Genomic DNA, 26,153 nt, shown 5'->3' on the forward strand with positions numbered 1-26,153 from the left:
TACTGTCTGAGTCAGAGGTGCCAAACGTCCCGCCTGTGGGGATCACAGGGTGGCACTGAGAAGAGCTGGACAGTTTAATGCCAAACAGAGAAGAGGAGGGAAAAAAGAGGAGGGGGGAGAGAAAGAATGGGATGAGGTGCAGAGAGGGTGGGTGAAGCAGTGAAAGAAGCATTGCCAGCTGTGAGGGAGGAAGAGGAGGAGATTGAAAGGAAATTGGTTGCATCTTCCTATAAGATCCAACATTAAAATCCCTCTCTGCTGGGACTCAATCCCCCAGTTTCCCCTTTGATCCTGCTTCTGTTATCACTGGAAAACCCAGCCTTGACCCAGCTGGCATGATTTCTACTGCTCTCATATATTTATGCCCTGGGATACAACAGAGGCACAGAAATACACAGACAGAACCTTGTATATATGCATGCACAGGCTTTATGGAGCAGAAAATAATAGCTTGTGTTTACATACTGGAGTTTCATTTTCTCCAGTGAAGAAGAAAGAAAGAGTCAAACCGCAAAAAAAGAATAGAAGAATGGAATTAATCAGAATTAACATCTGTAAGAAGAGATTTGCCCCATTATAGTCTACTGCGATCCACGATTAGGCAGACACAAGCAGATCTCCCGTTGAGAGAACAATCATCTGTTGCTTCAATCCTCACAGGATCCCAAAAATATGATTTGCAGTATTTATACAAAGCACCAGCTCTGGGATTTGATTGGGTTATGAATATTTGTAAATGGATAAGGCTTGTTCTTTTTAACACATTGTGGGGAACCCAGCTGAGACTTTACGATAACTCCAGCTCTTGTATCTCATGTCAAATCAAGGATACAGCAAGTGTTTGCATTACTACAATTTCCCTTTTTGAAGACACAGTGTATAATAATATTACACAACCTCACACTTCTACTATAATACTAAAAAAGCAAAATGTGAGAACTAAACCTAAGGTACACAAGTAAGGATGGAAATCAAATGCCTTTTTGTAAATGCAGTTTGTCAGATCGCAAATAATTAATATCCTGTAGTGAGTTTGTGCTGTAGGTTCTCTCATTTCAACTTTTTCAGCCGACAACTGAAACTAAGAACATGGAGTATTACTGAAGCACATAAGTAAACTATTTTCTTGGACACTGTAGCTTAAGGTGGTATTTTCAAACAATAAGGGGCATCAACACTGTGCCAAAAAAGACAGGCAAAAGAAAACACGAGATGCAGATGGATAAAGGAACCGCAGCCATGAATCAAATCCTGGAGTACTCAAGTAGATTGCTTCACCTGCCTTTTAATTAATGGCTTTTTGGTATTCAGGCATAGGTCTGCTTCACTTAAATGGTTTATAATGGCTCCATTGGCATTATTGTTATGAATGGAGCTGCAATGCTAATGCAATATTGGGTACATGATTGGCGCTATGGCGCTGTGTTGGAAAATAATGATACAAAGAAAGGAAGTTGTCTCATAGGCGATGGATTTTAAAACTTGTGTTGCAGTTATCTCGACATAATCATTCATTTCAAAAAAAATTTTTTTTAATAGACCAGGATCCTCCAACATTGTCTTAAATAAAACATTAAAGGTCCTATATAGTATAAAGGTAGATCTCCATGTGTTGTGTGATTATAAAGCAGGTCTAGGTTCTATATTAATACTGTGAAAGTATCAAAGCCTCAGTCCACAGAGAAATGCACAATACATGACTGTATTAAGAAACTGAGCCTTAAAACCAGCCGTCAGGACTTCTGTAACTTTGTGATGTCACAACAAAGCAGTCACTGCTGCAAGGTTGGAAGGACCCACCATCCAACCTTGCATGATTTGGTTTCTGAGTGTTTTCCTGAAATCTGCTATATTCTTATTCAATCTCTCAGAAAACAACTGACATGTTGTAACTAGAGCTCCAGAGAGAAGCCTGAGAGAGGAGATGTAAAACTACACTGAGATGGTTTTTGGTTAAAACCACAAATATATCTTCTTATAGATATCAAACGCTTTAAATAAAACATCGGTAACGTTTAGAATATGCAATCTTTAAGAGGTGCTATTTCACACCGAAAATGCCACAGGAAATGCTGTAGGATTATTGTTAAGACTATCATCTGTTAAATTGATCATGAGACGTGGTCCATCAGAACTTGGGTGGCTCTGCTGATCAGTTTCTATGGACTGATCTGACATGAGAAGAATCTCCTTAACAACATAAAGTTGACACATTTGCACAATTTAGTGTCTTTATGTATAAGACACAATTCAATGAATTACAGAAATAAAGCACATATAATATCTTTCTCTCTGCCTTTGCTCAGCCTTGTGCTGCTGTTGATGCTAATGTGACAGCATTTGTTTCAGACCTGATCTGTAAGAAAATGTCAGCAGGTCCGGCCTTGTCAGATTGTTTTTGTGACTTATGCATAATAAAGCCCGGGGAGCTTATTCAAACACGAGACCTACATGTAAAATTGCTACCACATGTAGGTAATGAACACAGGTCTTCCGATGACGGCAGCTGTGCTTGGCCCTTTCAGTACAGTACACAGTGACATGGGGGGGGGGGGGTTGCTTTAATCCCAGGAGAGAAAGAAAGGGAGAGAAGACAGAGGAAGAGAATGGGAGAGGTGGTCTCAGAGGAACGGCGTGTGCCACGTGGACCCCAGGTAATGTATGACTTCTTGTGGTAATCACTGTAATGAAGCAGGGAACTGGTTGGGAGCGAAGAATCCACCTTCACTTCTACTGTCCTGTGGGGCCCAGAGAGCCTCGGCAAATGAGCCCTGAGGTCCGACAGATAGAGTGGATTGTGCGTGTTATTGGGAGGAAGGGGGAGGGAGGAGGGCAGGGGGGGATTGGATGAAGCTGGATGAGGGATATTTTGGGTAGAGAGAGCAGAGAGCAAAGGAAGGGAAGCTTAGTAGGAGCTGTGTGGAGAGAGTGTGTATGTGTGTGATAAATGCCTCCTTTCTGTGCAGCACAGACAAAATGGATGTTCTTATGCCCCCTGTCCTTTATTTTACCCCGTCTGAAGCCACATCTATCAGTGACTACTGCAGCGACTTCACTGGAGCATGTGAGCTGCTCCATAGTAGAGATATACACTCACTGGCCACTTTATTAGGTACACCTTGCTAGTACCGGGATGGACACCCCTTTTGCCTTCAGAACTGCCTTAATTCTTCATGGCATAGATTTAATAAGGTGCTGGAAACATGATAGCATCACGCAGTTGCTGCAGATTTGTTGGCTGCACATCCATGATGCGTATCTACTGTTCCACCACATCCCAAAGGTGCTCTGTTGGATTGAGATCTGGTGACTGTGGAGGCCTTTTGAGTACAGTGAACTCATTGTCACGTTCAAGAAACCAGTTTGAGGTTATTTGAGCTGTTGTGTGTGCCAAAAAAATATCCCCCACACCATTACACCACCACCACCAGCCTGAACCGTTGATACAAGGCAGGATGGATCCATGTTTTCATGTTGTTTACGTCAATTTCTGACCCTAACATCTGAATGTCGCAGCAGAAATCGAGACTCATCAGACCAGGCAACGTTTTTTTCCAATCGTCTGTTGTCCAATTGTGGTGAGCCCGTGCGAATTGTAGCCTCAGTTTCCTGTTCTTAGCCGACAGGAGGGGCACCCGGTGTGGTCTTCTGCTGCTGTAGCCCATCTGCTTCAAGGTTCCACGTGTTGTGTGTTCAGAGATGCTCTTCTGCATACCTCAGTTGTAATGAGTGGTTATTATTGTCTTTCTATCAGCTCGAACCAGTCTGGCCATTCTCCTCTGACCTCTGGCATTAACAAGGTATCTTCGCCAAGAGAACTGCCGCTCACTGGATATTTTTTCTTTTTCGGACTGTTCTCTGTAAACGCAGTAGATCAGCAGTTTCTGAAATACTCAGACCAGCCTGCCTGGCACCAACAACCGTGCCACGCTCAAAGTCACTTAAATCACCTTTCTCCCACATTCTGATGCTTGGTCTGAAGCAGACCGTGTTGACCATGTCTACATGCCTAAATGTATTGAGTTGCTGCCGTGTGATTGGCCTAATAGATATTTGCGTTTTTGGTCTATGGATAATTGTGTCCTGAAGCCTGGATGTAGGCGGATGGTGTGAGTTGTTTGCATAAGATTTTTATGTAAATAAGGTCAGTACATACAACAGGGTGAAAGCTTACCCCTTAATATCCATTTTCTTATACAGCACGCATCCAAACAGAAGCCTAAACCCACTGTGGCAGCTCTAGCACTTCTTTAGTCCTCTAGTTGGAGGTCATTTTAAGACCACATGTGAAAAACAGAGCGTAATTAAATGAACTGCTTTGGTGAAGCCTCCAGCAGCAACAACGTATGCACACAAGCTTTAGCTGAGCCAAGGCTTTTTAAGTCAACATCCCACCTGAGTGCCTTTTACCTCATCTAACAAGTCCTACTAAATAACAAAAGTGGTTGTTTGGCAGTGGTTTCCAAAATGACCCAATATCACCATTTCAAACATGGGAGAAACCTTGGCCATGTTTAACGCTGCATTAACAGATTTTCTTTTATTCTGTTTTTTGTTTTTAGGCGACTTGGCAGTGGCACAAACTACAAACACACATATACACTGAGATATTATCACCCTGTGGAGCTGTTAATGTGAACTTAAATATTCAGCAGTTACAGGACAACATTCGCCTTCATTTAAAGTTTTATTTTTGTCCATATGATGAATGTAATAACCATCATCCAGCGTGAACCAGTCGTCCAACATGAATGACCACACACGTTGTTTATTTCAACCCTCTGATACGACCCATAGGAGTGTCTCCTGAAATAGCACCCCTACAGCGGCAGGCGTACTGGACCTCAGAAATCATGTTTACAATCATAAAAACACGGACTGTACCGACAGCGCCGTACCTACCTTTGTCGCCATGGTTACTATAATAACAGTCATGGCTTGGTAAGGTTTAGGAAAAGATTGTGATTTGGGTTGAAATAAGAACTTCCTCAACATTAGACAATCTTTGTTGTCATGGTTACAATATAAACTGCTACTTTCACATGGGAATCGAACACCACTCTCCTGTGTCATATTCATATTCCTCCTGACATGGACTTTGTCTCTCTTTATACCACCTCTATACTTTCCCCTTTGCTCCTGTCATAATTACTACGACCACTAGATGTCACCTAGCAACAAAACGTAACTATGGGTCATAATAACCTGCTGCACAAATTACCTATGGGCTCTTTTTTTTTTTTCAGTCTGTGAGAAGCACATCGCTGTGCACGTAGTGTACAGTTGGTTTAATAAAGCCCTCTCATTTAAATTAGCAGTCTTCAGGCAGCTCGCAGGTGACCGGTACAGTCCGTCTGCGTTTGTGTCGTCTGGCGTTTAAAAAATAAATAAATAAAAATTTCTCTGCACGTGTATCCTTCCTCTCTCTGTGCGACTGTTGCTCTGTGGTGTTTTTGGCTGCATGTGCACAGACGTGTGTTTGTGTGCGCGCCTGTGCATGTGGGAGTGCTTTTGGATCATCCTGTTAGACCAGCGAGGAAAAGAGCCGTAGATTGGCTGAGGCTTTATTCCCCCCTCTCTCTCTTTCTCTCTCTCTCTAGCTTGAAACACAAGGAAAATAGCACCGTGGAGGAAGGGAGCAGATGAAAATAGCTCAGTAGGCAATCGCTGACTCACAAGGCAACGCTGGGAGTCAGGAAGGCATCCATTCCAGTATACATCAAATCAACTGGCTGTTGTGTAACTCTCTCAGCAGTACCCGTAAATCAAACTGTTCTTGGTGTGCCCAGCTATGTCTAGAATGACTTTTCTGCACGCCCCCTCTGTGGCTGCATATAAACAGGGCTGTGACATCACAGGTGCCATTTATCACTTTTGACAGCACTGCCTCGAGTCTTTGGGGGCGGGGGGGGAGGGGAGGCCAAGGCCGGTTGGCTGTTATGCAGCATGGTCAGCTAACCGCCCAGCTCATTCATCATGCCACTCAAGGAGCGTAGGCTGTCAAAGCTCATGTTTTTTTAAGTACTGTGAAATGGAACAAGAGCACGAACCAGGCTCATATGTAAATCGGGGTGTGATTAACATATCAGCTACAGTACATGGACTGGTTACTCATGCACCCAAAGGGGATCACTCACCAGAAGTGTTTCTTGTCAGTGCAAAAAGACAGATGCAGAAGGAGTATAATGGCTTTGAACTTCTTAAGGCTGAGGTGTGTCTCTGCCAGAGTAAATTAATGTTTACATGCACACTGCTTCCTTGGTTATGTTCAGGGTTTTTGGAGAATCCTGGTTTTATATTTGCACATGTAAACCTCTTATCATGGCTCTGATTCCAGTTCATTTTGTCAAGATTTCTGATCAGTGTCTGCCATGTGTGCAAGTGCCTCCTCGACTCGAGATATGATGTCAGTGAAACAAAAAACAGGAAAACAATGAACCCTCGGCCACAGACACGTTAAAAGCCCCGACTCTCCTACATAAGAGATGAAAAAGACATAAACACCACATTGTTTTTAGTCGTTTCGTATCTCTTTGTGGTCATTTTGTGTCTCTATGTCATTTTTTTTTGTCCCTTTGTTACCACTGTATAACCATTTTGTGTCTCCTTGACGTTGCTTTACATCTCTTTGCTGCTGTTCTGCATCTCTTTGTAGTTTGATTGACTTTCCAACAATAAAAGTGAACAGCCACTCAAAATGATGTGATGCGCTGGCATGAAAGTAAAAGTCTGATGCAGGTGATGCATTGTTGCTTTTGTCTTCCATTACTGATAATTAGCTGGAGAAGCTAAAGCTATAAAAATGGAAAATACATCAGTGTCTCCTGGCAACCAGAAATTCAACTGTTTTTATCCTCAACTGTTGAGGTAACTCGCCTGGTGCAGAAATATTTGCTGGATGAAGAGTCAAAGTCAGGACTACACGGCTGCAGATGTTCAGAAACCTGGATAATCTTACGGCGTTTTTTGACTCAATGCAAATTGTCACCTCCCCTTAATCATGCAAATTTGACCACTAGCTCATCAGGGAGGCTTGAAGGACGGGCCAAGGGTGCTGCAAGATTTTTTTTATTTAAACTTTTCATTGTAGTAATGATTCACAACATACAAAAAGGGCAACATTTACTTTGAAGTGGCTATAATCTATATTTTTTATAATAACAACAAGTGATGAACCTACAAAGAATTATCACCTGTTTCTGCAGCTCATCTCAGCTTATAGTCACTGAGCTGTTCAACCAGGAACTTCACTATCTTGGTTCATTCGCATCCCTCTCACAGCTTTGTTTTTAGCATTGCAGCTGAAAATCCACTTTACACTACCTGCTCAGCACTATGACTTTTCCAGGTCCACAACAGTTACAAATAGAGATCGTCGGATGTTAAATGATGGAAAGATCTGCCACTGACTGTTCGCTGAACGCTACGCGCCATGAAGAAAAAACCCGGATGGGAGGGCTGCCGTGGTTTAAAAATATATTCAGTAGCCACAGTACGAGACTGTTGTGCAGTCTGTGTTTACAGAGTGTACAGACATCGGCTATAGCTAGCTAGCTGCATATGCATCAACTGTGTGTGTGTGTGTGTGTGAGAGACGGCCCAGCCCCTTGAGTAATCTCAAAACGTACCAGGTTTCCAGCTCTTTGTTATTTTCCTACTGATCACATCTCCTTTCCATGTTTTTCCTGCACATTTGTGACGTTGAGTTATAAAGACTCTGATTAAGAGTGAATTTTCTGCATCTATTTGCCTCGACACGCCCTCACGCTGCCTCTACAGTCTGGGTCACTTTCAGTCTGCACTAAACTTCAGAATCATGAAACAGTGATGAAATATCAGGTTTGTTTTTTGTTTAAATGTCACATACCAAGCAGGATCAGATCCAGGATACTGGTGAGCATGTGAACATGCTAATTGTGACTACAGTGAGGTGCTGGGTCATGTTGAAGTTTCACATGGACTAACAGTGTCCCTCCGTCCTCCTCCTGTGTCTCTCTGCACCCACTTTGCTGTTGAATATTTTACACGGTGTGTGCCAGCAATCCGACTGCTCTCAGTTCAAAACGTCTTTGTTCTTTTTTGTTTGTGAGTCGCTCCCCGCCTGATGTTTTTAGGAGTGATACTCAACCCCTGCCTAAATTATAAAATGGCGTTATTTTGGGTAGGTACATTTAATTGAATGGAAACAATCTGGTGATTTAATAATGAATAAGCAAATCTCTGTCTGTGTGTGTCCTCAGGTTGAGGCTCTGAGTGATGCAGTCTCTGTTCGGCGGAGGGGAGCTGGGGCTGCTGGGAGGAGGCGGCGACGCGGGGGGCCTGAAGGAGGATGGCTGTGGCAGCATGGCGTGGCGCTCCTCACCCCTGCCCCCCGACGACGTCTACTCTGCCTCCCACTTTGCCCTTATCACGGCCTATCAGGACATCAAGACGAGGCTGTCCTGCCTGGAGCGAGAGAACACCAGTATCAAGAGAAAGCTGAAGATCTATGAGATCAAGGTGAAGGGTTTTCACTTCAAAGCTGCATCACAAAGTCAAATATTACAGCGTTTTGGAAAACTAATCATCCGAGTTGTTTTTGTCCTTGTTGGTATCAGACAGAAGGTCTGTGGTTCTGACAGCGATAAGGCTGCTTTTGTTTTTGATTTATTGGAAGTCTCTCAGAGGTGGGGAGAGCTGTCCACTCACCCTTAGCACTTTCCATTTTTATTGAGGCTGTGCAATTGTACACAAAGATAAAAGGAGAGAACCCTTTGGTGGGCTTTGATCCTGCAGCAGCAGGGGAACAAAGTTGACTCCAAAAAGGAAGGAATCATTTTTCTATATATAGAGGGCAGAGGGCTGCTGAAGTTTTAACTTGGGTTGAAATAAATAAATAATAATGTGGCCCATTTGTAAAAACTGAAAGGAGGCTGAGTTAACGGCTCACAGGGTAGAATGTAGTTGAGTGAAATAGCAACTGACAACTGACCCTTTATACACCTGGATAATGAGGAGAGGTCTCAGGGTTTCATTATCATGATTCTTTTGGGCTTGTTTAAGACAGACCCAGTAAGTAAGGTGTCAGGGCTATAACGCAATTATTTTCAATACTGATTAATCAAATAATTGTCTTTCCATAAAATGTTAGAAAATAGTGAAAAATGCCAGTTATCATTTCTTATTTAAATACTTGTTTTATTTGACTGATCTTCTAATACCCTAATACAGATATACAAAACAGCAGATTCTAGTCATTTTAGTCATTTTTTCTTAAAAAATGACTAAAATGACTATAAAATGATTAATCTGTTATCAAAATAGTTGCCAACTGATCAGTTATTTGACCAGCGGTTGCAGCTCTAGTTAGTAGCTCCAAACAAAGCACTTGTTGGATCATATAACACTGTCTGAAACTGACTGAAAATTATGGTTATAAATAATTTTCAGGTAAATACTAATCAGTGCATGGGTGATGATGGATTGTAAACAATACATTTTGTAAATATACTTCAAAATACATTGTTACATCTTGGTTGATTTAATTATTCAGTTTAAACCTACTGACACAGACAAATTTGACAATAACTGTAAAGAGTATTGGTGAAATCGACTGGGAGCCAGCAGGGAAATTACTACAGTACACAAAGAATGGGGATGTCAAATGGCTGCAGACAAAGGTCATAAGGGCTCATCCAGTGGGTCGTGAGAGTTCAGGCATTGGGAAAGGGGCAAACAGCACTGCATAATTATTTCTTTCTTACTTCTTCTTACTGTCTTCAATAAAGCCTGTCCTATGAACTATACAACTAAATTAACTGCTATAAGAGAGTCTCAGATTGTCTCTTCTGATTGGAGAGCTCCAGAGAGAGATGAGAGGAGATGTAAAACTACATCGAGATGGTTTTTGGTTCTTCAAACCACAAATATATCACAAACACAGGAAGTGTAAAATATGAAACATATGAAATATGAATTAATATTAAAAATCTAAATATCCACTGAGCTTCTTGGCTTAAAGTCAGTGACACCTTAAATATTTCTGCAAAGCCGTTTCTGTAAGCTTAGTGGTAGAGATCAAACTAGTTTCCAGTTGGGTTGAGGGAGCAGGTGAAGCAGAAATCCACCTCCAGCAGTAGCTGGACTGGCAGACATAGCGTGGGAGGACAGAAACTGAGGAAAAGAGGAAAAATGAGTAGAAAGAGGGAGCTAAATGGGCGGAAGGATGCAGAGCAAGGCACGGAAAAAGGAAGAGAAATGAGGGAGTTAAAGGAGATAATGATATAAAGAGCAAGGCAGAGAGAAATTGGTGAAATTAAGAACAAAGGAGGATTAAATAGAAAAAAATCCACTCCTGGATATTCTTCTTCTTATCATTAGTCTGTGCTGTTCTACTTATTCTAGGAATTATATGGCGAAGAAGCTGTAATGTACCCACTTTCCTCTCAGCTTATGTCGCCCACTTTTACTCGAGTTACATGAGGACATAGAACAAGCTGTGCTGTTTACACTGCAGGAGAATCAATAGAGTAGAGAGAACGAAATGCTTCAAATGACAAAAAAAAGTTAGCAAAGATGTTGTTGTACTTGTAATGCTGAGGAAGACAGCTCCAAAGAGATGCAAGCTGTTGCTGCATTATGGTCCACAAGAAATAATGTTGTGAGGGAAACTGAAACAAACTGTAGCTCCACAAAACTTTGATATGACATAAAAATCGGATGATAAGTGCTGATGTTTGTGCTGATGTGTTATCTGAGCAATGACTTGTCTTACTTGATTCTCACCACAGTAACTTGTCCATGTGTTGTTTGATTATAAAGCAGCTCTAGGTTCTATATTAATACTGTGAAAGTATCAAAGCGCTCAGTCCACAGAGAAATGCTGACAGCCTGTATTGAGCAACTGAGCCTTAAAACAAGCCGTCAGGACTTCTGTAACTTTGTGATGTCACAACAAAGCTGCCGGATTTGGACTCTCTGAGTGTTTACCTGAAATCTGCTATATTCTTATTCAATCGCTCAGAAAACAACCGACCTGTTGTTACTAGAGCTCCAGAGAGAAGCCTGAGAAAGGAGATGTAAAACTACACTGAGATGCTTTTTGGTTCTGAAAACCACAAATCTTCTTATAGATATCAACGCTTTAAGGGTGCAATGAGTAAGATCTGGCCAGAATTTTAGTTTAAAATGTTGAACAAGCCCCAAGATCAGATTGAAGTTGGTGAAGATGGCTTTAAGCAGTATGATGTCATTACTGCTCTGGACATAGACGCCATGATGAGCACCATCTACGCATTGTTGGAGAACCCGCTGAAGTTTGAGAAGTCGCTTAGCGTTAATAACACCCTGGATATTGAGATCGTTCCAAAGTCTGACCATAAGGAGGAGGAGACTCACATCCTTATTGTGGAGGGCTTCCTGCTTTACACCTATGGACCATTGATCGACATGCGGAACCAACGTTACTTTATTTCCATCCCATATGAAGAATGCAAAAAGAGGAGGTGCTCTAGGAACTACTTGGTGCCAGACCCCCCCGGTCTGTTTGATGGCCATGTCTGGCCCATGTATCTGAATAACAAGAACAAAGCAGTCACCGCCCTCAGCCACACCCCAAGCCCCGCCCACCTGGACCAACCTTTCACTTTTGCAGGATTTGGTTTCTCCGTATGTTTACCTGAAATCTGCTGTATTTTCATTTGATCACGCAGAAAACCGTCAGCCAATCAGAAGAGAGGCTCAGAGCCTCCTCTCTTCTGATTGGCTCACAGACCTGTTGTTACTAGAGCTCCAGAGAGAAGCCTGAGAGAGGAGATGTAAAACTACATTGAGATGGTTTTTGTTCTTAAAACCACAAATATATCTTCTTATGGATCAACCCTAAATATAAAACACAGGAGAAGAGGAAAAAATGGAGCTTTAAGCCTTGAGACTTGCTTGGTACTGGTACATGTGTGACTTACTGCTGTCTCTGCTTCAAATGGATGGAGATGCATTCTGACCCTGTCTCTCCTCTCCTGACATATTATGTCAGTGCAGAAATCCTGCATCCCTTTAGGGAGCAGCTGTTAGTGAAGGCTGCAGGCTGGCACCGCGCTGTTGACTTACTCACAAGTGGCAGTTTGTTCAGGGTCCATTCCCAGAGAGACAGGTGTTGATTTTGGGAGAGCAGGTGCAGATGTTTGCCGTTTGGAGTGGGAGTTGTCACACCTGTGCCTTTGTAAATACGGCATGTGCCTGTTTTTAGATTTGGATAATCAATCCAGACATTACGGGATGTCACAATATTGACTCCTGAAATGTCTAAATCCCCGTGTGTACAATACCAATATTCTATTACCTGCAGCCCTTTTTGTGGGGAGTGGTAAGTGTTTCTGCAGATGTTCCCTAACCACAAGATGCCTGAGCACAGCTGCTGTAATGATGCAGCTGGAAGTGCTTCCTGCTTCTTTGAACATGGGTTGAAGTGAGGCTGCTCTCTGGTTCAGAGTTCCCGACGCTCGGCACTGTGAGGATTCTTGGTGCCCCCCTGGGGGGGTTTCTGCCCGTGTTGCGAACATTTACTGTTAAACTGAGCACACAGTGGTGTTCTGCTAAATGGAAAAGGGTTGTTTGCTCCTCAAATAGAGATTGCATCATCAGCAGCAGTGACTTCACACAGAAAATGAAAGGCTTTCCGTGTTCATGGTTGGCACTCTAAATGTAAATGTATTCATTTAGGTTGAACCACATGCAGTTATATAACCCTTGCGTGTTTCTATCACAGGATTCTGCTAACAAACAGCAGTTTAGCACTGTAACTAGACAAATTGCTTAGCTCAGAAGTGAAACAACAGTGAACGTAGTGGCACCCATTAATGCATCTTCTACAAAGTCAGGATTACATAATCGGTCATATCAGCATAATCGTAGCTGCATATGATGCAATTATTTCTGCATATTTTAAATGTCTTCATGTTTGTAAATATATTTTCCCCCTTGAATGATGACTTGCAGTGAAGCACTACGATGGAGATGTGAATCTTTTGTTTCTGTCAACGAATCCAAACACTGAAATGAACAAGAACAAGTAACGTGATACATCTTCTTCCTCTGAGCCGTTGAGCTCCACTGTTGTCCAGAAACTATTAAAAACACATCAGTGAACCACACTGTTGCACCGGGTGACATGTTCCTTCATCACCATGAACACACACACTGCAGTTTATTTTTACTCACACACACACACACACACACACACACACACACACACACACACACACACACACACACACACACAGTCCTGCTGCTGGAAATACTCACAAGAGCACCAAACGTGTATTCATCCACAGCTGAAAATAGTCCACAGTAAATACATTATTTTCTCCTGTGTGAGTAATGTTTGCTAAAAACTACAGATCCCAACAGTTAAAAAAAAAAGAAATGACTGAAGCTGTTTTAAAATGAAACTATATATTTGTGAGGTGTTTTAAAGATTTATGTCGTCAGTATAAAAAACAGTGAGCTAAGACTAATAAGCTAATTTCAAATTGCACTTTAAGAAACGCAGCTACTGACCAACTCGAGTCGTAATGATTGGCTGAGTAGTGTCATTTGACCAGTACTGCTCTGTCAAAATTTTATAATTTTACAAATTATTAAAATGTATAGATTAGAGGTCAGGGAGCAGATAGGACGGCGTCTGGGTCAGGATCTGGACCGTGATCTGCCTTTTGGTGACCTCTGGTAGAATCTAACCAGCCTCATCCTTTGAGTGTAAGGGAAAGACAAAGAGGAGCAATTTACTGATGTTTATTATAAGAAGCATTAAACATGGCAGTTTACTTTAATCTAATTTTTAAAACACAGTGAGGAGGTAGTCAGTACATCCATGATATTGTGATATGCAGACATTTTCCCTTTTCCAGACATTTTTTGAGGGAATCAAAACGGAAGCATTTCAGATATTTGATTAAAAAATGTTGGAATGAGATGCACCACCTGAACAAACTTTGATTCTGAGATATCGTGATTGCACCCACCCTTGGTCCAGTCAGTGTAATTTTGAAGTTGTCAATAAATATGGACAGATGGACAGACAAAGTATCTGATGGACTGGCAAACAGCTGAGTCACGGTCCCTCCCCAGATGTCATTGTGTGGGATGAAATTAGAAAGTATGATTAAAACAACTTGGTATGCAAATTCTGTGATTAGTGCAGAAAAATAAAATCTAGCTCAAGAGAAAAACATGACATTAGCGAAAACAACCTGATTCTCTGAGTGATATCTGGGCCAAGCAGAAGTTGCAGTTGATGCCTGATGAATCTTTAATGATCCCAGAGTGAAATCATCAAAAAAAAAAATGCAGAATACAGCAGGAAAAAAAAAAGGGAGTATAAGCAAACAAACAACAATTATAAACAAGCAAGAGGGGTTCACTCACTGTATCATTTTACTATATCTTGTCCTCTACGCATCCTTAATATTAAATGTCCAATCTCATGATTCTTTAATGTCTTTTCCTTGTCGTCGCTGCAGTTCCCGATGATCAGCGAGTTTGGGGAGGACACCAACTCCTACTGCTCTTTCGAGAGCAAGGAGACAGCGCTGCTGCACTCAGAAAATGGCAACCTGCAGCAGAGAGTCAACGTCCTGACCCACGAGGTGAGAGGAGAGACGAGGGCGACGGGGGAGAAGGGGAGTAGAGGAGATATGCGAGAGGGCAGAGGCGCAGTGGGATATGTAAGAAATAAGAAATTAAAAAAAAAAAAAAAAATCCACTTTACTATAGAATCATTTTGTTCTACAGAGAAGAAAAGCTTATCACACCAGAGCTGGAATTCTGCAGAAATCCCTCCCTGCGTGTGAATTAATTGAATTAAAAAGCGAATTGAGGCCAACCCTGGTGGACATATGATGAATGACGTCCAGAACTAATTAAGCGCTAAAGCTGCTGTCCAAGCAAAATTACTGAGATTGGGTGTTTTTAAGAAACCGTCCAATGAGCACTGTGACATGGGATTTTCACACTGGTGTTCTATTTTTGAGACGCGGCCTAATTGGGACTAAACCTAAACCAAGATTTTGCTGAACGTGTTACGCCTCAAGAAAGAAATAAAAATAAAGATTTTCAAACACTTCATGCACAAGATGTATGCATATATTCTGCTCTTCTATACTTGAGCGTCACGCCCATCTAAAGTGGAGTGAGTGGGTGAGAAAAGGCAGCGTCCATAATGTGCATGGACTTACTTGTTTTCCCTCGCTGCTAACTCTGTGTGAACAAGACAGTGGAGGGGGGGAAAAAAAGACATGAGAAACAACTGACAGAGGATGGCAGCGGTGAGAATGGTGGCGGCGGCGGCAAAGAAAGCAAGAGAGCAGGAAAGAGGAAGGAAATGGTTTCTGGGAGCAGCAGAAACGATTAGCGCGGGACACACAAGGTCACACGGCTCTGACACCAGGCATTCAGAGTGATGAAATGTGCCATGGCTCACTGAGCATGCTCTGCTGGGACAGGACCCCCACCTTGCCCCCAGTCACACACACACACACGCACACACACACACACACACACACACACACACACACACACACACACACACTCTCTCTCTCTCTTTCTATTCTTATGAAGAGGTGACTTGCAGTTATCAAGAAGAGGCAGAGAAAAGTGACATACTTTCTGTCAGTAAAGGCATCAGAGGAATTCACTCATTGTTTTTCATTTAAAATGCAGATGAAATTGTGCAGGTGCAGCTGCTCCTCACATCCTGCCTGACTCACTCAATAACCGAGGCTTCCAACCAAACATGATGTGGGTCAACTTTGTTTGGGAATATGTATCAGATAATGAATCAATGCACTCAACCCCAATATTTAGCTACAGAGTAAATCCTCAGCAGCAACAATCAAGAGATCAGACGTAGGAAGGCAGACGGCCTTTGTGCAGTGAGTATATATCAATATCAACCCGAATGAAGGCCTTAAAACACATCCTGCTTTATTACTTATCTTGAGGCCATGTCTCAAGGAGCGCCCCTGAGTCAAAATCTTGCTAAACTCCTAAATTAATGTGTTTGATCAAATTACGGCAGAGAAAATCTGGCAGTAAACCAGGTATTATTCCAGTGGAAAAATGTCCAAATTGTGCAGAGAGAGCAAGAAATGCAGGGTTAACAACTGTCTTTCAATGTTTGCTTATAAAATATACATAATTTAAGTAATTAGGAGACATGACATGGCATAAACAAAATGCAAATAACTGCAAATGCTGTCTTGACATAGTATAGATAGTACAGCATAGAGTAATTTCATGTTGACATATTATTCTGGAATAATGGAGGGATCATTCTCAGCAGTAATAATAACAGTGCATTCATCAAACTAATTTCTAAAATCTGGGAAGAAGAGCTTATTTTCTTATTGAAAAGACTTGAAAAAATGCCCTAAAACAAACTGAGGCCTGTCAGAACTGGTCTGAAATAGACCTGAAGACAATTGGACATGATCCAAAATACAGTTCTTCATCCTGATCGGACACAAATAGAGACAACTACAACACTGGCAGCAGCTTGATGCTACAGCAGCTCCTCTCTCACCATCTCGCCTTTAAAGGCCCATTTTTCTCCTGCAATAATTAATGACCCGGCATGTGATCAGCTGATAGATGGTAGCTGGTAGTAGAGTAGACGTAGTGTCACACACACAGAGGCTTGCAGCAATAGGATGGGACTCTACGTGACCCCAGTTTGACTAAATATAATACGAACCGGGCCCAGGTTCTGAGTCAGGTCTTGTTTACTAGGAGCTGATAATGATTAATGGATAATGATGCGTCAGCAGCAGCAAATTCCCCGTGTGTTGAATTGATCAAGGGTTTGTTTTATTACTTACAAATTCATTCTCTTCATTTCTTCTCTCAGAATAATTCCCTTTAGACAAACCTCCAGGTTAGAAATGTGTTTTCACTTGTCTGAGCAGGGAAAGTTGGTGCATCAATAAAAGCAAAATGCCACAAAGTGAAATGGAAACAGACTTAATGAATCAGGTCTGTGAGGAGTGATGAAGACACTATAATCTTCCTCACATTAATACACAGAACAAACAGAAATGTCATATTGCCACATGGTTTTCCATCATTTGAGGTTCAACCGGCGCTCTTTTAATCATGTCATCTTGTTTACACCCTCTTCTTCTGCGGTGGTTTATCAGTTTATCTCGATGTAAAAACTCCTAATATTTACATAACAGATGGAAACGTTCGTTAGTTTGCATTTCCTTTTGCAGAGTTTCTGGTAATGTGGCTCGAATTCGAAGTAGGTTTAGTTAGAAACCTGGTTAATGTCACCATGACCTGAGAGCTTAGCTGTAATAGTTGTAATAAACCAAAATTATCCTTTAAAATTGTTCAATTTCAGTGACGCTTCCCATCTTTTGCCCCCCTCCCTGATGTATTAAAACTGAAGCAACATTCAAACTGACACACCCTGAATTCATTACCGTTCAGAGGACGTGGAAAAGCCACGTTCAACACTGCAATCATATCAAGTGTTTCATACCGCTGCTGTTTGTAAAAGACCAATTAAACTAAAAATACTCTCCAAAAAAAAGAAAACTACCGACAGCTCTGAACCCAAGAGCCATCTGACACAATAAACAGCTTCCAGACTAAAGTGAAAATTTAAAAGGTGATAACGAGCACGTCCTTAGAATTTAGGGATTGTTTCTGTGTGTGTGTGTGTGTGTGTGTGTGTCTGGATTCATCCTGATCTCCTCTGTCACGATGCTGCTGACAAGCCGTCCTCACCTTGTTGCCAGTTTCCTGCAGCATATGTTACAACAGACACAGTGAACAGGCCTCAGTGCTCCCTCTCTGCTGCTCCCACTCTCACTATCTGTTCTGTCTGAAGTGACCATATTTTTCCATTTAAAAAAAACAAAAAAAAAGACAAAAAAACATCCCACCCCTTGTATCCTCATCTGCTTTGAAAATCTCTTCATGTCACTACCCTCAGATGTGTCAGATGGTGTGTGATTATGGCATCCAGTGATATTCACCCCGTCATTATGCCACAGTGTGAGCAGAATAGATCAGCGGGACATCAAAAAAAAAGTTGGTTTTTTTTTCCTAGTTGGAATCATGATTTATCCATTTGTCAAGATGAGGGAGGCGTTGCTGCTCATGCTGACGTGTCGGGATCTCAGTGTCCTAAATTTGCTTGGTTACACAACCGCTTCTTAAGAGACACATTTGATGACTCTGACAATGGAAGTTTTTAGCGTGCTTTTTTTTCTTTTTTTTCTCCATCTTTGTGAGGAAGTTTGAAAACTGACGAAGAAAGGGAGGAAGAAAAAAGAAACAACAAAAAAAAAAAAACAAAGTAAATGTATGTCAAGCTTTTTCTTCAGTCTCAGCTCCTCTGTCTCTGCATCTCGGCTTTCAGCTCCAGAAGAGAAAGGAGAGAGAGGAGCAGCTGGAAGATGTGATCCAGGCCTACGAGAAGATTCACATGGAGAAGAGCAACCTCCAGAGGGATCTCGACAAAATGGTCAGAGACATTATTCAGTTCACTGTGCATTTTTGTGTGGGTTTTTATTTTTTACAGGCGCATTATGCAGGAGCCATATGGCCCATTAATTAATTCTTACAGTTTCACACTCTGATGATGAGGGATGAATATAAAATTAGACGTTTATAGTTAATTCACCAAATACACGAGATGGCCAAAAGTATGCGGACTGGAGCTGTTTCTGTGGTTTGGTCCAGTTAAGGGGAAATCTTAATGTTACACAGATTTCTTTTATTCTGGAAAATATTTAAAATTTGTGCGTGAGGCCAGCTCCATAAAGAAACTGTTTTCCAGTTAAAGGTCCCATATTGTATGAAGTGAGATTTCTATGTGTTCTTTGATTATAAGCAGGTCTAGGTTCTTTTTAGTTTTTATTTTTTAATTTTTTTTATTAGACCAGAAAACAGTCAGCCAATCAGAAGAGAGGCTCTGAGCCTCCTCTCCTCTGATTGGCTCACAGTTACTAGCTGTTACTAGAGCTCCAGAGAGAAGCCTGAGAGAGGAGATGTAAAGAGACAGTTTTTGGTTCTTAAAAACACAAATATATTTCGTCTTAAGAGGAAAATTTGGAGCTTGAAGTGTGGAAGAACTGATCCTGAACCCTGATCTCAACCACATCCAAAACCTTTCAGATGAAGTGGACTGTGAACCAGACTTTATCACCACATCACTAATGCTCTTGTGGCTGAATGGGAGCAAATCCCTGCAGCCAGGTTTCAAAATATGAAATGGCTGAGATGCAGCAGTGCTCTTCCTTAAAGTTAGGGGGTTAAAGGGTTAAATGATCAACTATGAACCTGCAACATCCCAGTTCGGCTAAGGATCTTTGTTGTATGTTATTCACCATCTCTCTCCCTCCCCACAATTCTTAATCTCATAGAGGCACAAAATGTCCAAAAAAAGGGGGATTAAAGAGAAGAGACAAAAACAGCTCCAAGAATGTTAGATCCAACATTTCCCATAATGCAACACACAAGAATATTGCGTTAGACCCTGCCTGTTTGGTACATGTCATTCAAGCCCTATGCTCCTATATGTGGACTAGGCCTTCTGTTGAAACGTTCATGTGTGAAGTTGGCACAGATTCCCATTAATGTCTATGACATGAAATGAGACGTTCAAACAATCATACAGGCCTACGGGTGTTCATATTGTTCATATTTGTCAACATCCATCACATTAATGGCCCTCAGTTTATAGCACGCTTTCATTAAATATGTGTCTCACACACACACACACACACACACACACACACACACACACACACACACACACAACACTTATGCCCTTGTTATGGTGAAGCAGCAGCGAATGCTAATTACATCTCCACCTGTTTTTCTGACATTGTGTTTGTCCTCTGAAGAACTAACTCCTCCTCTTCACAGGCCGGTCAGAGGTCCTGAAGCTGCTGGAGATTCAGGACTTGAACACATGCTCACCTTTTAAAGGGGCACTCCACCATTTTTACACACAAAAGCGCAGTTTACTTGTTACGAGGAGTACTACTCAGCCTATAAAACAGTTATATAAAGTCTTCTATGATAGTTAATGCCATAAAACAAGCCAGTCTGGGCAACACTTCACCGTAACTCACACTGCTGCAGGTTAAAATTATAACTCCACCATGCACTATAAGTGGTAAATAACAGTAATAGTCATCTATATGAATGTAAATAGGTTTTAAAACTACAGTTGTATTTCTCTGTCTCTCCTGATGTTACTTCAACATTTATCAACCTGATAGTAAAAGCAAGGAAACAGACAGTGCATCACTTTGATTGCTTGTAACTGCCTCTGCGGAAACTGTTTTCATTACGTCTCACACTGAGCGAAGAGTCCGTCAGAGAGGAGAGTCGTTTCACAGTCACTCAGTGAAATTTCTCTGACACAAAACACACACCTGATTGTGTGTTTATACGTTTTTATTTAAAACTTAAAAAAAAAATTAATTTAGCAAATTATTTCATAGTTTTTTTTTTCCACTAAGTGTTTTTCCTTCTATTTAAAATATACAAACTAAAACTATAAGCCAATTTTAGTAAGTCATTTCCTCGATTTCACACTATGAGAATCTTATTTTGTGAACACATTACTGTAACTGGTTACAAATCAAAGTGGATCCAGACCAGGCAGAGGCTTCCAACTGAACAGATTGGCTGGCTGGTCTTCCCCAGATCCCCTCTGTGATAATAAACCATCTCATATGAGAGTGAAGTCCACCGAGCGGCTCATGCCGAGCAGCCTCAGCAGTTTTATATGGTCAGGGTGATTAAGGGATTGAGGTGCGCCAACGTTGTTGGAACCGCCACCTGCCGAGGACTGACCCGAGTGTCAGTGTCACCCAAAGCTGTGGCTGCGACTGTTAAAACGAATCCATCTACCTACTGGGCCTCATAGATCTTTAACCTTGCAGCAGAGCACTCACTCAGTAACTCATCTACATAACGTTTCTATATATATGATTGTGTCTGTGTGCGCATGTCGCTACATTTCTGTTCTATCTGATTTTTACCTCAGCCACGGAGGTTGTGTTTTCATCCACATCTGTGATTTTTCAGCAGAATTACACAGAAAGTACTGAACCGATTTTGCACCAAACGTGGTGGAGAGATGGGACACGGACCAGAGAAGAACTCATTACATTTGGGGGCAGATCTGGATCATTTACTATAAATTTGAATTTTTTTTTTCTGTGAAGTGTGGTGTATGTTTGACATTGGCTTTGGCAAGAGATCCTCTTGAATTTTTCTGCCTTCTTAATAAGACGAGAAACAATTAAATACAAGACAAAGAACATTTTTCTCCATCCTCCCACTGATATTTAGCAGCAGCCTTGGACATGTTCACAAACTGGCTTTTAGCAGTTTGCAGAATGAGACTGTTGTGAGAGGTTATGAAGAATGCACATAACCTCTGTCAATAACTGAAGGCTGTGCACATGCATGTGTGTGATTACAGACCAGCCTGGTGGAGAAGCATGTCGAGCGCATCCTGAACCTGGAGTCAGCTCTGAGGCAGAGAGACAACTCCCTGCAGAAACTCAACATGCAGCTGCACAGCAAAGACATGCAGTACCTGCAGCTGCACGCCGGTCCAGACGCACACAGTAAGTGACTGTCAACACTTACTCAGAGCGTGTCTGTTTAATTATGGAGACGACACAGATTTATATATATATATAATTATATATATGTGTGTGTGTGTGTAACAATATCACCAGGTGACTATGCTCTCATACAAGCACTGGTGCATTGAACGAATGAATGACTGGATGTGTAAAAATGTCTCCGGCTAAGTAAAAGTGAAACTGAAATAACGTCAACAAAGTCAATGACCAGTTTCAATCACTAAGACCAGAAACTGGGACAGAAATCTTGTTGTGGTTCTGGATTCGTCCACATTAAGACAATTACAAAGATGACACAGAATTCAAGAATGAAAGGACTTAAAGACCAAAGACTGAATGTTGGTTTGTTTAGGGCCAAATTACACGACTGATCTGCTGCTACAATATTAACCATTCAGACATCTCAGTTTGCACATATCTGGAACAAACTCCCAGAAAACTTGAGGTCTGCTCCAGATTCTAAATCAAGACTTGAGACGTTTCTGTTTGCCACTTCCTTTTATTAAATTAAATTTCAGACTAATTATTCATAAGTCAAACCACACTAGAATTTTTAGTCTCCTGTTTAATCTGATGTATTCCACATCAATCTTTAAATCCTACTTATTTGTCTTTTTATACTGTCCATTGTTTATTTTATTTGCCTTGTCTTATACAGAAATACAGATTTCAGAGGGTTTGCCTGGGTCGGTATTTTGGTTGATGTAATGTTTAACACTGACACCTAATGTGTCAACTCTTTCATTTTGATAAGTACAGCAAGATAAGACATTTATACATCAACTGCAAGTTTGTTGAAAAAACGAAAAAGCCCAGACACCTGTTATCGCTGTTAATCACCGCTCGTCTCTTCTCTGTTACTCAACCTTTAATCACATCCAACAATCTGGCCGGAAAGCGTTTTAATTGAGGTCAGGTTAATCCTCGGCCTGTTGGAGAAAACCAGCCTGGACATTTTGTTCCAACTCCCCCAGTCGCAGTCTTAGAAAAAGAGAGAGACCTGTGATCCATGCGGGCGCTCGTGATTGAAATTCAATCATTCTGGCTTCAAAAACATTTTGAGTGGAGAGACTGGTTCTGAAAATTTGAGGATTTCTCTGTATCGTTCAGCCTGTTGCTTCCATCTGCACTGCTGAGCGACTGTCTATTGTGACTGGTCTGTTTTACCAAATGCTTGAAAACGTGTGAGATAAATTTGACTTATTACAATGCAAATGAATTCCTACATCGGAAAAGTATGGAGTTTCAAAGTCGCTTCAGACAAGGCAGGTCGCTCCACTACATTCACTGTAAAAAAGCATGTGAATAAAATCCTAAAAATCACAGAGGACTTTGGATTCTGAAGCCAAACAGTCGCACAAACTCAGCAGGTTCCCTCATGTTCAGGCTGCGGCACCGACTTCAAGACAAAATATGCGGTCCACTACTGCTGTGGAAGAAGCTCTGTTCAACTTCAGCTGCTCCAGAGTCAGCAGATGCCAAACTTTTTCCCTCTTCGACGACGGATGTGGGCGGCTGATGGAAACGTGGGAGAAATGTGACTCTGCCACCTGAACAGATGCCTGTGCTGATGGCGTACCTTAGCAGAGGCATCACACTCTTGAATTCATTAAAGAAAGACGTGTATGAGCTTCTTTTTTGTTTTTTTTGTTCCTTAATTTCTCCATGAGAGTTTGCAAGGTAGTAACGTACGGTATTGATTAATGAGCGTGTGTGTGTGTATGAATGAGGGTGTATTGTAGTGCAGACTGCGTACTGTATGTGTGTATGTGTGACTGCACACGAGTGTGCTGGTGAGCAGGCAGGAGGAGCTGGGATATATAAAAGATGATACTGCTGCGCTGTTACATTGTCTTCTGGCTCAAGGACTGAGTCTGTGTGAGCGGAGCTGAATCACTAACATGCCCACGCAGATCACATCACCCAGGTACACGCTGAAAGATGCTGCCCTTGGAAGAAGTCAGCTCTTTTTGCTCTTTCATACTCGTGTGTTGTACAACAATAGATGGTAGAACGCAGGGGAAAAGCAGTGAAAACGTGGCCTCGTCTTTCTCTATTTCATGTCCACATTCTTCTCTCTCTCTCTCTCTCTCTCCTCCGCCCAGTGCTGGACTGTCCTGCCCTGACCCTGCAGAGCTCCCGCAGCCTGGACGCCCTGTCCGACCTGAAGCTGCAGCGACTGGAGGCCGAGCTGGAGGGGGCGCGGCACGAGGCCCAGGGGGCGTGTCAGCGGGAAGAGGAGCTGAAGGCTGAGGTCGAGAGAATGAAGGAGGAGATGAGACAGCTGCAGAACAGCCAGAGGGAGAGGGTCAGTGTCGGTTTGTTTTCTGTCTGCTCGGGGTGCCACATGGGTGGAGTTTACTGCGTCAGGACAATTTCAAGGTCTAAGCAAGAGCAACCAACCCCAGTACTTTACTGTGATGCATTCACTGAATTATCCTTAATTGATTTGTGAGAAATGTGGCAATAAGCAAATAAAACACTGGTTTGTGATCAAGAAAAGATCCTGATACAGTCATCATTAATTATGTGTTTATGACCTCCACACTTTCCCTCGACCACGCCACATAAAGGCCACACTACTTCCTGCAATGGCTCTGAATGTTGGCTTTGGACGTAAATCGTGGGGCGCATAATCGTCCAACATTTATTCCTAGGGTTTTCTGGGCTGATAAATGCATATTTACTGTGGTGGTCATCACAGCCAGAAAACACATCCAAGAGGAAGGACAGTGTTATTCAAAGAGCTTTACAGCACAACAGTGGGGGCTGGGTGTCTCTACCCAGGACCGACAAACTGTCCAGACTCCAGGGCTGTTTTTCTGCCCTTCAGTGCCACACCACAGTATCTTATTAGTCAGTTAACAAAATAATGAAGTCTCAGCTTTCCAAATACAGTAACTCCTGTTCATTGGAGCGCTACTGCTAAAAGCTGGGCGTGTCTTTAAAGGATTTACTGATGTACATAAAGCCATAAAAGTGCACAGCTCCACAGTGCTCCAGTAATGATAATCAAATCCAAAGATGTACCGCCTCGCACGCCTTTTTCTGACAATGGTACCTTCAAACATGTTGTCTCGACCGGCTCTTGCTGTCAGATTTTGTCCAATATTCCTGCAGCACCTGCATGCTAATCGAATTTCATGCTCTACTTCGGCAGGAAATGACTTCTCCGTGCAAGCAGTGTGATGTGGAGTGGATAAAGAAGGTGGGAGATGAGCAGTAAGTGACCACAGACCAATCTCTGGGCGGTGGGAGAAAGGGAGGGATGGAGGGACGGAGGGAGGAAAGGCAGGGGAGATGCTGGTCGAGGGGGCAGCATCTATGGCAGCAGATAAGAGCAAAAGGAGAAATTTGTATTTACTCTCCTGCTGCGATGTGCTCAGGCTGACCTCCAGGGGCCTCATTAGGAAGTGGTTGAGCTCTCCATCGCTGGCTAACTGGGTTCAAACGCAGCATTAATAAAAAGGAGTATTATTGTCAGGGCACAAAAGCTGCATTTACTATATGTGCATTCAGCTGTAGCACCAGTGTTCCTGTATTAAACATTTGCTCAGGGGAGGTTTGGCAGGAGAGGAGTGTGAGCAGCAGGGGGCAGTGTAGGCACAGAGAAGGACGCCTTCCTCTCCATTTCCTCATGTCTGTGTGTTTGTTGGACATCTCTACGTGGCATGAGGTCCAAGCTCGTCTATCTGCGCATCCTTTCTCTTTCATCCTCCACACCAGAAACACAGAGAGAGCAGTAGTGAGTATTCAAGTGGTTGTGTTTGCACTCATCTCTCTCTCTCTCTCTGTCTTTCTCTCTCTCTCTCTCACTTTCAATACAACAAGAAAAATGGCTTCAACTTGCTGTTGAGAGGAAAGAAAGTAGCTTATTTTATTTTATTTTTTTAATTTTTTTTTTTTTACCCTTGTGAAATTACCGCGGTCTTTGCTGCATGACTTTGCTTACAAGGTGTCGCAGGTTAAAGAAAAGAAAAGAAGAAAAAAAAAGCAGAAGAAGAAGTTAAAAAAACCACAGCAAGTTGGGCAGCAGACTCCCACACAATGAAACCCCACAAGTGTTTCGATGGAGAGCAAACTGAAAGTATATGGTGCGGCAGAGAGGCAGAGTTTTGTGAGTGAGTGTGTGGTGGAAGCCTACTGTTTTTTTCCAGACCTTGGTCACCTTTTGGTTTTACTCAACAATATCACTCACTCCCACTGACAAAACCTACAATGCCTTTAACTTTGTTTCCTGGAGCTTTTTCTTGTAATTGGGCTCATTTAGTGTAAACTGCACAGATTGATATGGAGGCTTTGTGTATGAGCTTTGGGGGATATGAACACACGACCTTTGCCCTAATTTGTAACCAGCAACTGGGCAAATTCATGAATACCTGTAAATGCAAAAAAGGATAACAGCATCATTGAATTTCATCTTCCATTCGTCCCTAGACATTCTTTCCTCTCTGCTCTTTCCATATGTTTTCTAAGAGAAGGTAATGCGGCCTCCCC

General features: G+C 42.1%; 1 protein-coding gene across 1 annotated transcript in view; it reads left to right on the plus strand.

Moving 5' to 3' along the window:
- Positions 1 to 8,246: 8,246 nt before the first annotated feature.
- tbkbp1 (TBK1 binding protein 1) overlaps positions 8,247 to 26,153 on the plus strand; it is a 29,953-nt gene continuing 12,046 nt past the window's right edge. The window contains exons 1-6 of the mRNA XM_023406759.2: positions 8,247 to 8,499; positions 14,499 to 14,624; positions 18,404 to 18,508; positions 21,488 to 21,635; positions 23,762 to 23,964; positions 24,817 to 24,878. Of these exons, the coding sequence (XP_023262527.1) occupies positions 8,257 to 8,499; positions 14,499 to 14,624; positions 18,404 to 18,508; positions 21,488 to 21,635; positions 23,762 to 23,964; positions 24,817 to 24,878 (887 nt within the window). The 5' untranslated portion in view covers positions 8,247 to 8,256. The remainder of the gene's footprint in view (positions 8,500 to 14,498; positions 14,625 to 18,403; positions 18,509 to 21,487; positions 21,636 to 23,761; positions 23,965 to 24,816; positions 24,879 to 26,153) is intronic.

The sequence above is a fragment of the Seriola lalandi genome, unplaced genomic scaffold (genome assembly GCF_002814215.2).
Source record: "Seriola lalandi dorsalis isolate HSWRI2012SDOR001 ecotype SW California unplaced genomic scaffold, Sedor1 jcf7180002054317, whole genome shotgun sequence".
Classification (NCBI taxonomy): Eukaryota; Metazoa; Chordata; class Actinopteri; order Carangiformes; family Carangidae; genus Seriola; species Seriola lalandi.